The sequence below is a fragment of the Sciurus vulgaris genome (genome assembly GCF_902686455.1).
Source record: "Sciurus vulgaris genome assembly, chromosome: 4".
NCBI classification, from domain to species: Eukaryota; Metazoa; Chordata; class Mammalia; order Rodentia; family Sciuridae; genus Sciurus; species Sciurus vulgaris.
In genome coordinates this window covers 186,786,422-186,798,771 of record NC_136464.1, presented here as the reverse complement: position 1 = coordinate 186,798,771, position 12,350 = coordinate 186,786,422, and the positions used below count along the sequence as shown (strand labels likewise).

Genomic DNA, 12,350 nt, shown 5'->3' with positions numbered 1-12,350 from the left:
GACTCAGTCACGGAGTCGCCTTACGCCCCGATACACAAGACCAGCCCTCACCGAGCCCGGGCCCAAGGTCCACTCCTGTGCGGCGAGTCTCCAGTCGAAGGGCCCCCAGAGGTCAGTCAGGAAGACGGCTCAGGACAGCTCGCCCGGGGCCTGATCGGCGAAGCAGGGCGCCGAGGTCCCGGCAGGCAGCCCGGCGGAGGCGTCTCAGGCAGGGTGCACAGGGCAGCTCCGCTGTCACTTCCACAGGAACTTCTCGGCAGGGTCAGGATGATGGATGGTCCATCAAGTAACGAGCCAGTCAGTGAGTCCCCTTCAGGCCTGGCGCAACACTGGCGTCATTGGTGTAAACCGGGACTGGAGCTGGCTCATCATGAGTCCTTTTAAACCCTTTTTATCAGACCCTGCCAGCCTCTTGGTCCGAGGGAACTTAGTTATCTTACTTGGGGTCAGTTGCATGTGTCTCCAACTTGGGGGCAACAGCACATCATTACCTCATTACAACACAGAGCACTCAAGTAACTTTTTGCAAGTTACACAGCACAGAGTAAACAAGTTGTTTTTTGTAAGTTACACAGCACACAGAATGCCACACGTTTAACTTTGCTCCTTATAGTTGCCCCACAGAAACTTGTTTCCCTGTCTTCACAGGTCTTAGTGTTATGTGGCGCAACTTAAGAGCAGACTCATCACCATTGAGAAGTCCAGATTTGAGAGTCTTCATTAAGCTGTCTCACACAGTGCCCCAAAAAATGGCTATTGGGAAAATAGCCCCAACCATAGAGTTGTAGGGGTTCTTATACCAAAAATTAATCATAAGTGTTGCTATGATTCAAAATTACACATTTAACATCATGAGATCATTGACAAAGGGGGGCGTGGGGAGTGGGTCACCTAGGTACAAACTAAAGAATGGTCACTAACAACCACACAATTACTGCTACTTGGTACACTGGTTAGGAGTAATAGAGATCAGAAGAAAGCAATTTTTCATTACATAGGAATTGTCATTTTGTATTGTTAAACACGTCACACCAAATAACAGAGGATGGGCACAGAGGCGGGGTGTTCCCATGGGAGAAGCTTATTTCCTACATAACATGGAGTCTCAGAGCAAAATGGAGTCAGATCTGTCAGCCCATCACTTTAGGAAACAAAGGATTTGAAATTGGGTGAGTACAGTTTTGATTTCAAAGCAGGAAGGGAAGTAGAGGAGCAGGTGTGATGGAGATTTTTCTTCTAGCAGTTTGGAACACTCTTGATGGCAGGAGAAGATAGCCATGATCAGCCTTACCCCCAGGATTTCCCCCAACAAACTCAACATCTTTCAGTCCTTTCCCAAAGCACTGAAACACTGTCCTCTTTTGTTGGATTAATACTGGAAACCCCTGAATTTTAACTTAAGGATTCCACTAGCCCTCTGATTCTTGAAAAGGCTGGAAGTGGGAGTTAGAAAGAACTGGGACTTCAGCAAGCATGCTGAATGCTGGAATTCATGTTTTGAAAGAAAAAATTGTCTTAAGAATAGGAACTGCTGTGCTTGGTGGTGAGGCCTGTAATCCCAGCTGCCCAGGAGGCTGAGGCAGGAGAATCGCAAGTTCAAAGCCAGCCTCAGTGATTTATCAAGTCCCTAAGCAACTTGGCAAGACCCTGCCATGAATAAAATATAAAAAGGGCTGGGATGTGGCTCAGTGATTAAGTGCCCTTGGATTAAATTCCTGGTCCACAAAAGAAAAATGAAAAAAGAAAGATAAGTTAACTACAGCAGGGCCTGTTATGCACACTTGTAATCCCAATGGTTTGGGAGGCTGAGGCAGGAGGATTGCAAGTTCAAGGCCAAATTTGGCAATGTAGCAAGGCAAATAGATAAATAGAAAGAAAGTAAAGTGTCCTTGGGTTCAATCCTCAGTAGTTCCACCCCCCACCACCACCAAAAAAGGAACTTAATGCTGGAAAAAAAAAAAAAATCTTGGTTTAAGGGGTTGCAGTCATCCTTGTTTAGCGGTCTTACAGTGTGCTCGGCCACAGGCAAGCCCTGATCACCGAAGCGTGGCAGAAGCACTCAGTCCAATACATGCTTTCCTTGAGGAGAAATCCAAAAAGTGCCTCTAGGGCCTGAGGTAGCCTCTCAGCTCAGCTCCTGCTGTCTGCAGGGTGGAGACCCCAGCCTTTCTGCTATGAGAGGCTTCATTGGGTCCTGCCCTTTGCTCCTGGTACATGTCTCTCCCTTTTGTTGGTTCAGTTATTTATACAATTGAGAGTCCCACCTCTTCCCTCCCCTGCAACATAAAATGCCAACTTCTTGGGAAACATACCTCAAGTCACTTCAGTTCAGGTTTGTGGACTAGAGTGGGTCACTCAACTAAGTTGTCCTGGATTCTTGTGACTTTTTGTTTTTGCTCTTTGTAGATTTTGACTCTCCCTGCTGTTAATTCTGCCTTGCTCCTGCCTCTCCTAATAAGTAGCGGCCTGGAATGGAAGTGCAGACAGGTCTGCACACAGAGTTTGTTCTTGTTGGGGCAGGAAGGGAATGCTTGGTGAAGAATGTGTTTCCTCATAGCTGCTTTGCCGGGGTCCAGCCCTAGCAGCGGTTGGGGGTCCTATGTGGATGGGAGGCGCAGTGGAGAAACAGCACACAGAGACACCAAGTGTTCTGAGGCTGAGTCTGAATCTTTTTTGATCACAGAATCTTTTTGTATGTGTTTTCTTTGGTGTTGATTACATCATTTCATGGTTAATACAAGGAAATGTTAAGTAAAAAATCTTCAAAAGTATAATTAATGATCTTATTCAAGAAACATGTTTACTGTATGAGAGCTTAAATAAAAAAAGAAACCCAGTTCCCAGCAAGGTGGAGGGCACCAGGCTCTGTTTAGTTTTAATCTCCCTGAAAGAACACGTCAGTAAGTTTATATAGAAGTTACCCCTTCCAAGAACTCTAACATCAGTTATTAACAGTGGAAAGTTTTTGTTATTACTAACAGAGAATAGAGGAATCAGCTTATAGTTAATATTTATTCTATTTCATGTACTCAATGGTGGAGTAAAATACAACTTGTACTTATTATTAACCTATTTTTTTTATTAAGTGGGGAAAATATCCTTAATCATAAACTAAGAAAGCAATGAAGACCAAACACCACATCAAAGCTCAGAGGAATACATTCTCATATACCTATATATAACTTTTAGAGAATTTGTATACTAAAGAAATCACAGGCTCCTTACAAATTTGAGCAAATCTTAATTGCTTATTTATGATTTCATCTAAGTATTAATATTAAGCTTTATTGTATGTTATTTTGTCCCAGCACCATGAAATCTCCCCAGTATTCTCTATATTCTGAATCTAAGGATACACTGATGACTGGTATTCAAAGCAACTGCACATGGAGACATGCCACGTCTATGGCCCCCAAGAGGGAGGATGATCTTTCAAGAGAATGCATCAGGTGTCGGATCCTCTGCTCCAGCAGAACTGCGTCATGTGCTAGGAAGGTGGGAAACAGACGTGGCACTGCTCCAGGTTTCCAGGTTCTTCTGCAGTTTGTTTCCTGCTGTTCCGGATAGGAAGAGTAACAGCAGAATTCTACCAAGCTGATGTTCTTCACCTTGCTGTCCAGGCCAAGGCCTGCCGAGGTGCACAGCCAACAGATGGCACTGGCTCCAGGCCTGCTGAGACGTCTATGAAGTAACGTGACCTGCTATTAGTCCAGTACCTGAAAAGGCTAAGTCTGGATTGCTTCTGTGAAGTGCAGTGTTAAACATGATTGGAGAAACTCTAAAATATTTCCATTTTCTCCTTAATATTGTGATGTTGAAAAACTACCAGATAATATTGGAAACAAAGCCCCGGAACTGTGCTCTTCAGCTCTGAACCCCTTCCTGTCTTGTGAGTGTTGGTGGTGGGCAGACCCTCCCTGCAAAGGCTGAGAAAAGAGCCACTTTCCCAGCTTTCCTGGTGACTCAGGTGTGGGCTTCAGCAGGAGCCCAGCCTGTTAGGCTGGATTGGAGCTGGTGAAGGCAGAGAGGCTGCCCCTGAGCCTCAGGAGCGGTGTTTGCTGGCCTGCCAGGACCTGTCGGTGTGGATTTTTAGCCTGTTCTCAGCTGTGATCCTGGCTATTCCCTGTTGTGGTTTTCCTGCACTATTCTACATCCTTTTTGGAAATTTCGTGAGCTACTCAGTCTTTTCAGTACATTATTTTTCTCTTAGAGCATTCAGAACCTGTGCTGTGTACAATCAAGAACTTACCTTTCCAAATCTCTTTGTAGCCAGACTCAGTGGCATATGCCTGTAATCCCAGTGGCTCAGGAGGCTGAGGCAGGAGGACCACAAGTTCAAAGCCAGCCTCAGCAATTTAGTGATGCCCTAAGCAACTTAGTGAGACTCTGTCTCTGTATAAAATATAAAAAAGGGTTGGGGACATGAGTTAGTGGTTAAGTGTCCCTGGGTTCAATCCACAGGGCGAGAAAAACCAAAACAAAACTATTTTTAATACTGTAGCTTCTTTAAAGACTAGCTAAAGAATAGGGTATCAAAAGCAGCCACAAATGAAAAGTCCTGGTAGAAACAATTTGATAGTGTAGAGTGACAGAACAGAGCTATAAGGAGAATTTTCAGTGGTTTTTTTTTTTTGGTGTAGAATCCTTCCAGGCTGATGTGGTCCAATGGAAGGAAGATGTAAATTAACATGTGAGCGACTTTGTGTCTGGCAAGGTCTTTGGAAGGGAGGTTTTCTTTTCTTTTTTTTTTTCTTTTTTTTCTTTTTTTTAAACTAAGCAGTTTTGGCAGTGAGCAGTAGAGAAGTTTTCCTCTTGGAAAGCAGCAGATAGCTTTATCTGCTTCAGGTACTTGGCAGAGTCGAGGAGCAAAACCTAGCACATCATTTATATTGAAGGATGGTAATCTGTTCCCAAAATAAATATTGTTAATAACAAAAAGAAAACTATTGGCTGGGGTGGATCCCAGAGGCAGAGTGCTTGCCCAGCACGTGTAAGGCCCTGTTTGATCCCTAGCACCACCACAAAGAGAAGACCAGTTGATACTACTTCAATCAGCTGACCAAGGTCAGCATCACCAGTGGAAGGACGAGCTGATGAGGGCAGCATGGTGGGGCTCTGGCATTCTTACCAGTGATGGGGCCTTTCTTCTGCTGTCTGTCGTAGAGCAGATGGGCACGTGTGGTGGGGCTCTGCAGGACAAGGGGCAGCTGACCAGTTCTCTTAGGTTGAAAGCTCACAAAGATAGGACCACAGGTAGAAAGAGACTCGAAGACGGAAGACCAGTGCAATGTGGGATCCTGGGTCACTCGTGGAACCGAAACAGGATGTGGTCAGGACGGTGGTAACATCCGAGGGAACTTTGTGGTTTCTCTTGACCAGCGTTGGTGTCTGTGGGTGAGCACAGCCGTGCTGTGAGGCTCCTGGTGAAAGATCAGGGAGCTCGGCCCTGCTGAGACTTTCCTAGCCAACAGCAACATGGTCTTGTTGGACCCTGTCATGTTGTAGATCAGCTGGGAGTGGACGTCTTCCTGGCCCTGTGTCTTCTGATCTCGGGCATTTCATTTGTAGACATTCAATGGAAGTAATTTTTAGATTAGTTTTTATGTGAAAATAACTGTTGTTAGTAATAGAAAATTGAGAAATGTAAAAAAGTGAAATGAAAGGAGGAAATGCACCTCTAGTTACCCACCAGTTGTGTACGGTGATTTTTCGTTGTTTCTTGGTGGTAGTGAGGATCAAAGGCAGGGCCTCATGCGTTCTAGGCAGGCTTTCTGCCACTCAGCTACATTCCCAGACCCTGTGGTAATGTTTTGAGTCTCAGTATACAGGCACTTTTTAAAAAATGCTGATATTTTGTATCTTAGTTCTTCACTTACAACAAGTATTTTCCCATGCACCACAGACTTTTTAGAAGCAGCTTTACTAGTTGTATTACATCATTTCCTGATGTAAGCAATAGTATGAAAGACATTTTTGAGGATAATGTTTTTGTGCATGCTCAGGATTTCCCATATTCTGCCAGGTCACGGCGGTGGTGTTGGTGCCTGTTGCCTGTCTATCCCACGAGCAACCATTGAAATACTTCTGTTCTATTCTCTCGTCAGCTATTTGTCAAGACAAGATCATTTACTTATGTGTCTGTGTTGCCCAAGTTCTACATCATTTATTCTTTGCCTAAGAATGGGTGGAGCTGGTTGGAATTTTAAGCATTTGGCCTGGGAGGAAGGAGGGGTTGCCAGAGGGTCTTCCCACCACAGAGCCTTGCACCCAGAGGGCTGGCCCTTTTCCTTCTCTTCCTGTTTTCCTGACCATCTGCCTCAGGAGCGTTGGCTTTTGATCAGTTAATGATGCACAGGTAACTGCCTTGACTGGCAGGGCAGGACAGTTTTGATATGTGTTGGGAACGTATAGCAAGTTTCCAAGTGGAATGTGTGCTGATGCACGGAGAAGAGCAAGCCTCCTGTCTGTGCCGGCTGCAGGCTGCGGGGCAGCTCGGAAGGAGCGGGCAGGCTGGCAGTTGTTGCCTCACTGAGTCAGGAACCTCCAGCCAGGACATGCATGGCCTCGGCTGTGAAGCCTGCACAGCGGTATCACTCTGGCCTCCGTCCCTGCTTATGGCAAAAGGATATTTAAGGACCAAGGTGGAGACAGCAAGACTGCAGCAAAGTGTTTCCAACTGGAAACTCCTTGGCAGAAGAGCCAGCGTCTCCTTGCCTCTTAGGTCATCTAGGCAGAGAGAGTATGTCATTCATTTAAGAACCAACTTTTTAAAGGTGAGTCTACATAAAATAGAGATACCCGTTTTAGCTGTGTAGGTCAGCGAGCTTTGACAGTTGGATACGCCCGTGAAATCAGCAGCCCACAGGCGACGTAAGATGCTTCCTTCACACAGAGGTGCCCTGTGCCCTGGAGCATGGCCCCACCTGCCCACCAGTCACTGCAGAGAAGTCTGTCCTACATAGAACTCGGTATAGGACACAGTAAGACTAATTAGAAGAACACAGTAAGATGGTGCACTGTCTGCGTGGGCACCCATGCACGTCGCTCCTGGCCCTCCTGTGTCTCTGGCTTCATTTTCCTGTGCTATAAGGAAGTCCCTCAGCCCTTCTGCATGTTGGTCTGGTGGAGGTCATTCTTCAGCACATCTGACTGTTGGTGATCTGCCTTCATTCAGGAGCACGCAATCAGTTGAATGTCCATGAATACAGCACTCAGTTATGCCTGGGCTTCTCCTGGGGAGCTAGTTTGCAGTGTGCAGGCTGTTCCTTTCTCCTGTCCTGATGGGGTTTCTGGTGTAAGAAGCTTTGTACTTTGAACTCAGAACAGCCCCCAGGAATTAGGATTATTATCTCCACTTGAAAAATAAAAACCACCAGGTTGGGAGAATTTAAGCTATTTGCCAGGGGCACACAGCCCTTGCAGAACTGGCTCCTGGGTCTTCCACCTTCAGAGGCCCAGCCTGAGGCCAGCGTGGACCTCCTCGTCACAGGCCCTTGCCTTGAAAGCTCTGTCAACTCTTCATGGTGGTGCAGACTCTTGGCGGTGCCCGCAGGGTGGTGCCATCCCAGTTGCTCTGCAGCTGGCTGTGATTCCTGTGTCGCTCGCCTGTCCTTCTTGCTTCACCTCCATGGACATCTGCACCTGACTTTGCAGTGTGTGCTGCCACCCAAGGCAGGTGTGCAGGCCACATGCGCTGGGTTTCCTCCACTGTCCCGTTTCTCCTGGAAACCTGGCCGTCCACCATTCCTTCTCTCCCACGTCTTCACATTCTTCCTTTCCTCCCTGGATTAGCTTTAGTCCCTTCAGACAAACTTGCTCTGCTTTCATCATCCTGGAGAAACCCCCTGCCTCTGCCATGTCCAGTGGCCACTGCTGAACCCTTCGGCTCTGTCCCTCTGCAGCTGTTCCGTTCTTTCCACTCTATTCCTACTTCCCCTGATCCTCCCTGTTCTAATTGGCTCCGCTCTCTGGGCACTGGATGTGCACCACTCAGGTAAAGTGCTGCCTTGGGAAGCCTGGTGAATGAGGCCCCGGAACACCAGAGGTGGCGAGGGCTGCGCGGTAGGAAGAAGCCCTGTGCAGGTCGGGGCATGACCTTTGACCTTCACGTTCCAGGATGCCATGCTATTAAAGCACAGAAACGGGGGCTGGTTAATGCTTGGACCTAATGACCAACTAACCACTGGCTCTGGAGCAGACGGCTGCCCGAACCTCATTATGCAATAGATGAACTAAAAATGGTTTTAAGATTAAAAAAAATTTTTTTTTAGTTATAGATGATCACAGTAACTTTTTACTTTATTTATTTGTATGGGGTGCTGAAGATCGAACCCAGGGCCTCACACATGCTAGGCAAGCACTCTACCACTGAGCTATGATCCCAGCCCCTTAAGATTTTTTAGTGTGAGAAAACAAGCATATATAACTGACCATATGAGATCTGCAAGGCTATTTTCTCTCTAGCCCTTTACAGGAAAAGTTTGCTTCTCTGCCCTGGGCAGGAGGGAGGAGAAAAGAACTGTGTAGCTATATAATAAAAAGTCTGTTAGGGCTGGGTAGAGCACTTGCCCAGCATGTGTGAGGTACTGGATTCAGTTTTCAGCACCACATATAAATAAGTAAAAATAAAGGTGCAGTGACAACTAAAAAAAAATTATTAAAAAAGTCTTATTAAACCAGGCATGGTAGAGCACACCTGTAATCTCAGCAGCTCTGAAGGCTGAGGCAGGAGGATTGCAAGTTCAAAGTCAGCCTCAGCAACTTAGCAAGGCCCTGTCTCATAAAGTAAAAAGGGCTGGGGATGTGGCTCAGTGGTTGAGCACCCCCTTGGCTCAATCCCTGGTACAAAAAAAAGTCTCTTTAAAATGGAGTGATCAAAAAACAAGAAATGATCTGACATGGAAGTCATGAACAGGAACCGAGACACAAATGAAACAGGGTCTTGGGGAGGTAGCCTTTCCTTGCAAGAGCCTCTGGCCAGCTGACCTCAACAAATGTAAGGCAAGTGGAGCAAAAGAGCTGGAGGAGCAGAGGCAACATGGGAAGGTCAGAAGGCCCACTGAGCTGAGGCTGCCTGAACCCAGCAGAGGAAAACAGGTGGACCTGGAAGCTGGAGGCGCAGGCTGGCACCCTGCAGTGCTTCAAGCTCAGGTTTGTCATCTTATTTCTAACCAAAATGTCTTCAGATTTTTTTAACTGACCCTCCCCGCCAGGTCAGCTTTAAAGATGTCATTCAAAATTGTGCAAGGTGGCACATGCCTGTAACCCCAGCACTTGGGAGGCTGAGGCAGGAGGATCACAAGTTCAGGGCCAGCCTCGGCAATTTAGCAAGGCCCTGTCTTGAAAAATAACATGTAGCTCAGTGGTACAGCACCTCTGGATTCAAATCCCAGTACCCCCCATTCACTTCACTGGGGTGTAGCTCAGCAGTAGAGCATCTGCTTAGCAAGCAAGAAACCATGGGTTCAATCTGTAGCATCAAAAATAAAATGAATATGAGACTTAAAAATGAGTACACGCCTGTGGGAAGACATACAAGTGAAAATCCCACTCTGGGTTGGGGTGCAGCTCAGGCAAGGTGCTTGTTCAGCACATACCCAGCCCCGCCGGTGAAGCACCAGCCAGTCCTCTTCTGAGAGAACAGAGCTGAGTTCACCTTAGTGGGAAGCCACAATAGAGCATCTCATGTTTAGTGGGAAGCCACAATAGAGCATCTCATGTTTCCTTCCTGTATTCATGGGTTTGTTTTTTTCCACTTAGATCTCCAACCTCATTTAACTTGTTAGAACGAAAATGGCTTTGACCCAACTCTGCTCTGCCCAAGGTGGTGACTGACGCTCTGAAAAGCTGGTGTGGAGTGACAGGCCTTCCCCTTCCCTGCAGCCGCCTCTGGTCTCCAGGCTCTGTGCCACGTCCCTTTATGAGCCAGTGGTCTGGCTGCAACCGTGCTGGTTCGACATCTTCAATGCCTGACTGTTCCTGCAGACTTGCTTTCTATTCTAATTTACAACCAGCCTGTCTTCTTTCCTTCATGGTGGGACTGAACCCAGGGCTCTGTCTTCGAGACAGCATCTGGAAGCTGTTGAGGCTGGCCTGCATTTGCATCCTCCTGCCTCAGCCTTCCAAGCTGCTGGGATGTGTGGTGTGGGGACAGCACCACCTCACTTCTTTTCACAGATATTTCTCTTACTAGGAATTTTATCTTCTGTGGCTACTGAAAGCATGATCTTCCATGATGCTGCATTTGCAGGAAGACCACTCACTGTCCTGTTAATTGGCGTCGTAACTCTGTGGGCTTCTCTTGGATTTTCTGGGCACACTTTTCTAGTCTACAATTTCGCCTTTCTAACTTCACAACTCTCTTCTTGACTGTTTTCCTTTTCAGTTATTTCCTCTGTGCAAAGTGTTTAACCACATAACTTTAATACAATGCTGGCTGGTGCTGATGACAGGGCTGTCCTTACGGCCATTATGTGGACGGAGGGGCACAGCCCAGCTCCGCGTCTGCTGAGGCTCTGCCTCTCCAGTTGCTGGTGACAGGAAGGGACAGCCACCCAAGAGTGTGAAGGGCTTCCCTGAGCTGGTGTGCTAATAATTGAAGTTGCTCAACAGTTATGAGGAATGTGTAGTTTGCATACCAAAAAGTTCTATTAATGTACTTTTAAGGCCAATTAAACTAATTTTATTCAAAGTCTATATTCAATTACAATATTAACAATCTCTAGACACAATGAACTTAAAATATAAGAATAGAAATAGAAATCTATCTGGTCTTTCATAGACCACATATAGAACTCATAAATGAAAATTTACAAATATAGAAATGATATTTAAAGAGTAAGGATCTTAACATAGGAACCCAAACGATGTCATATTTTAAACACACATGTCTCAAAAAGGGAGAATCCTTTAATAAATTTAGCATAAAATCAAATTATATAAACTTGGTATATTCCAGAAAATATTGCTTCAAACACGATACCATGATCAAAATTCCTTTGGTAGCTTTTAATCAAAATGAAACATGCTACTCTGCAAAATAGAAGTACTTTTCAGTGTTCTCAAACAGCATCTTTGTCATTGTTGCCATAGTAACATCTCCATTCAACTCTGGTTCTGCCTCTTGTGTGTTCATGTGTAACCAGGAACTAACAAAACCCTGTGATCCTTTGACAACATAACTGCTGTGTCGCAATGTCGGGACTGTTAAGTCTGCTAGAAGACTTCCTGCAGTGTGGGGCAGAGAACAGGACAGTCCCTGCTCAGGACTGGAAAACCAAACAAACCAAACTTTATCATAGTCATCACACGAATACTGCAAGTTAGGAAACCAAATGCAGGTGCCCGATGCCCAAGTGGGATTGCCGGACTCAACCTCAGAAAGAAAACAGGAACCCGGCTCCAAGCCCTCAGCAGAGGGCTTTCAAGTCTGCTACAGGCCACTGGCCGTGCGCCTTGCTCAGTGCAATCACATGGGGACCTCACTTTCAAGCTCGATGTACAGAAATCCATTGCCACAGCTTAAACCTTTTTGGGACCCTGAAACACAGATGAAGGTTTCAGGCTGCTTCGTCAAACTGCCAGTGAGACCCTGACTTTCTTCCCAGTCGCCAGTGAAGGGCTCCTGTTTTCACTCTGAGGCTCGTCAGCCAGAGCACTTCGGGATTCTGATGCAGCATGGAAGGTCTCTTCATTGTGCACTCGGGACCACACACACACACACACACACACACACACACCACACAAACCCACTGGGGGCTCCCTCCACAACAGCAGGACCTTGTGAAGGACTCCTGTCAACTACCACCTGCGTCCAACCTCAAAGTCATTCTGCACAGAGCAACAAACCATCTACATGCCTAAGAGAACTAGAGGAAGAACTGGAGGGAAAGGTACGTGTCATGAGAAAACCCTTGTGCCATGGAGAGATGGCCTGGTGGTCTCCCTGCCCAGTGAGTCAAGGGTCCCCAGCGTCCAGCAGCAGGCTCCTGGGAGAGAGTAGGCTTCAGTACTCTGCAGGTGCGTCTCACGTGGGCTTTGCTGGAGACAAGGGTTCGCCGGCATGTCAGGCCACGTAGTGGTACTGGTTGGGACTGTCCTTGTCTCGCTCCATGTAGTCTCTGTCTATCAGAGATTCAATTCTTTTCTTCAGGTCTCCAGGCTTGAAGAGAAAAAGCCAACAGAAAAGCTCCTAACTACAGCAGCTCCACACTCCCACGGACGCAGCTCTGGAAACACATTCTGTGGTGCTACGGAGGACACCTGTTCCTAAGTTGTTGACAGTCATGAGAAGAACAGTGCCCCCTCGTGCATCGCCACCAGGGCCTGGTGCGCAGTGGGAAACCCGCCAC

General features: G+C 46.7%; 1 protein-coding gene and 1 long non-coding RNA gene across 4 annotated transcripts in view; one reads left to right on the top strand and one right to left on the bottom strand.

Moving 5' to 3' along the window:
• The first annotated feature begins 1,121 nt into the window (after nt 1-1,121).
• On the top strand, nt 1,122-4,454 carry LOC306659285. The gene is made up of 2 exons (XR_013763260.1): nt 1,122-2,710; nt 3,328-4,454. It is a non-coding gene; the product is annotated as an uncharacterized lncRNA (long non-coding RNA).
• A 6,432-nt stretch (nt 4,455-10,886) lies between these two features.
• CUL4A (cullin 4A) overlaps nt 10,887-12,350 on the bottom strand; it is a 34,608-nt gene continuing 33,144 nt past the window's right edge. For all 3 annotated transcript variants that reach the window (XM_079136733.1, XM_079136732.1, XM_079136731.1), the window contains one exon: nt 10,887-12,160. In XM_079136733.1, coding sequence (XP_078992859.1) covers nt 12,065-12,160 — 96 coding nt within the window. In that variant the 3' untranslated portion in view covers nt 10,887-12,064. The remainder of the gene's footprint in view (nt 12,161-12,350) is intronic.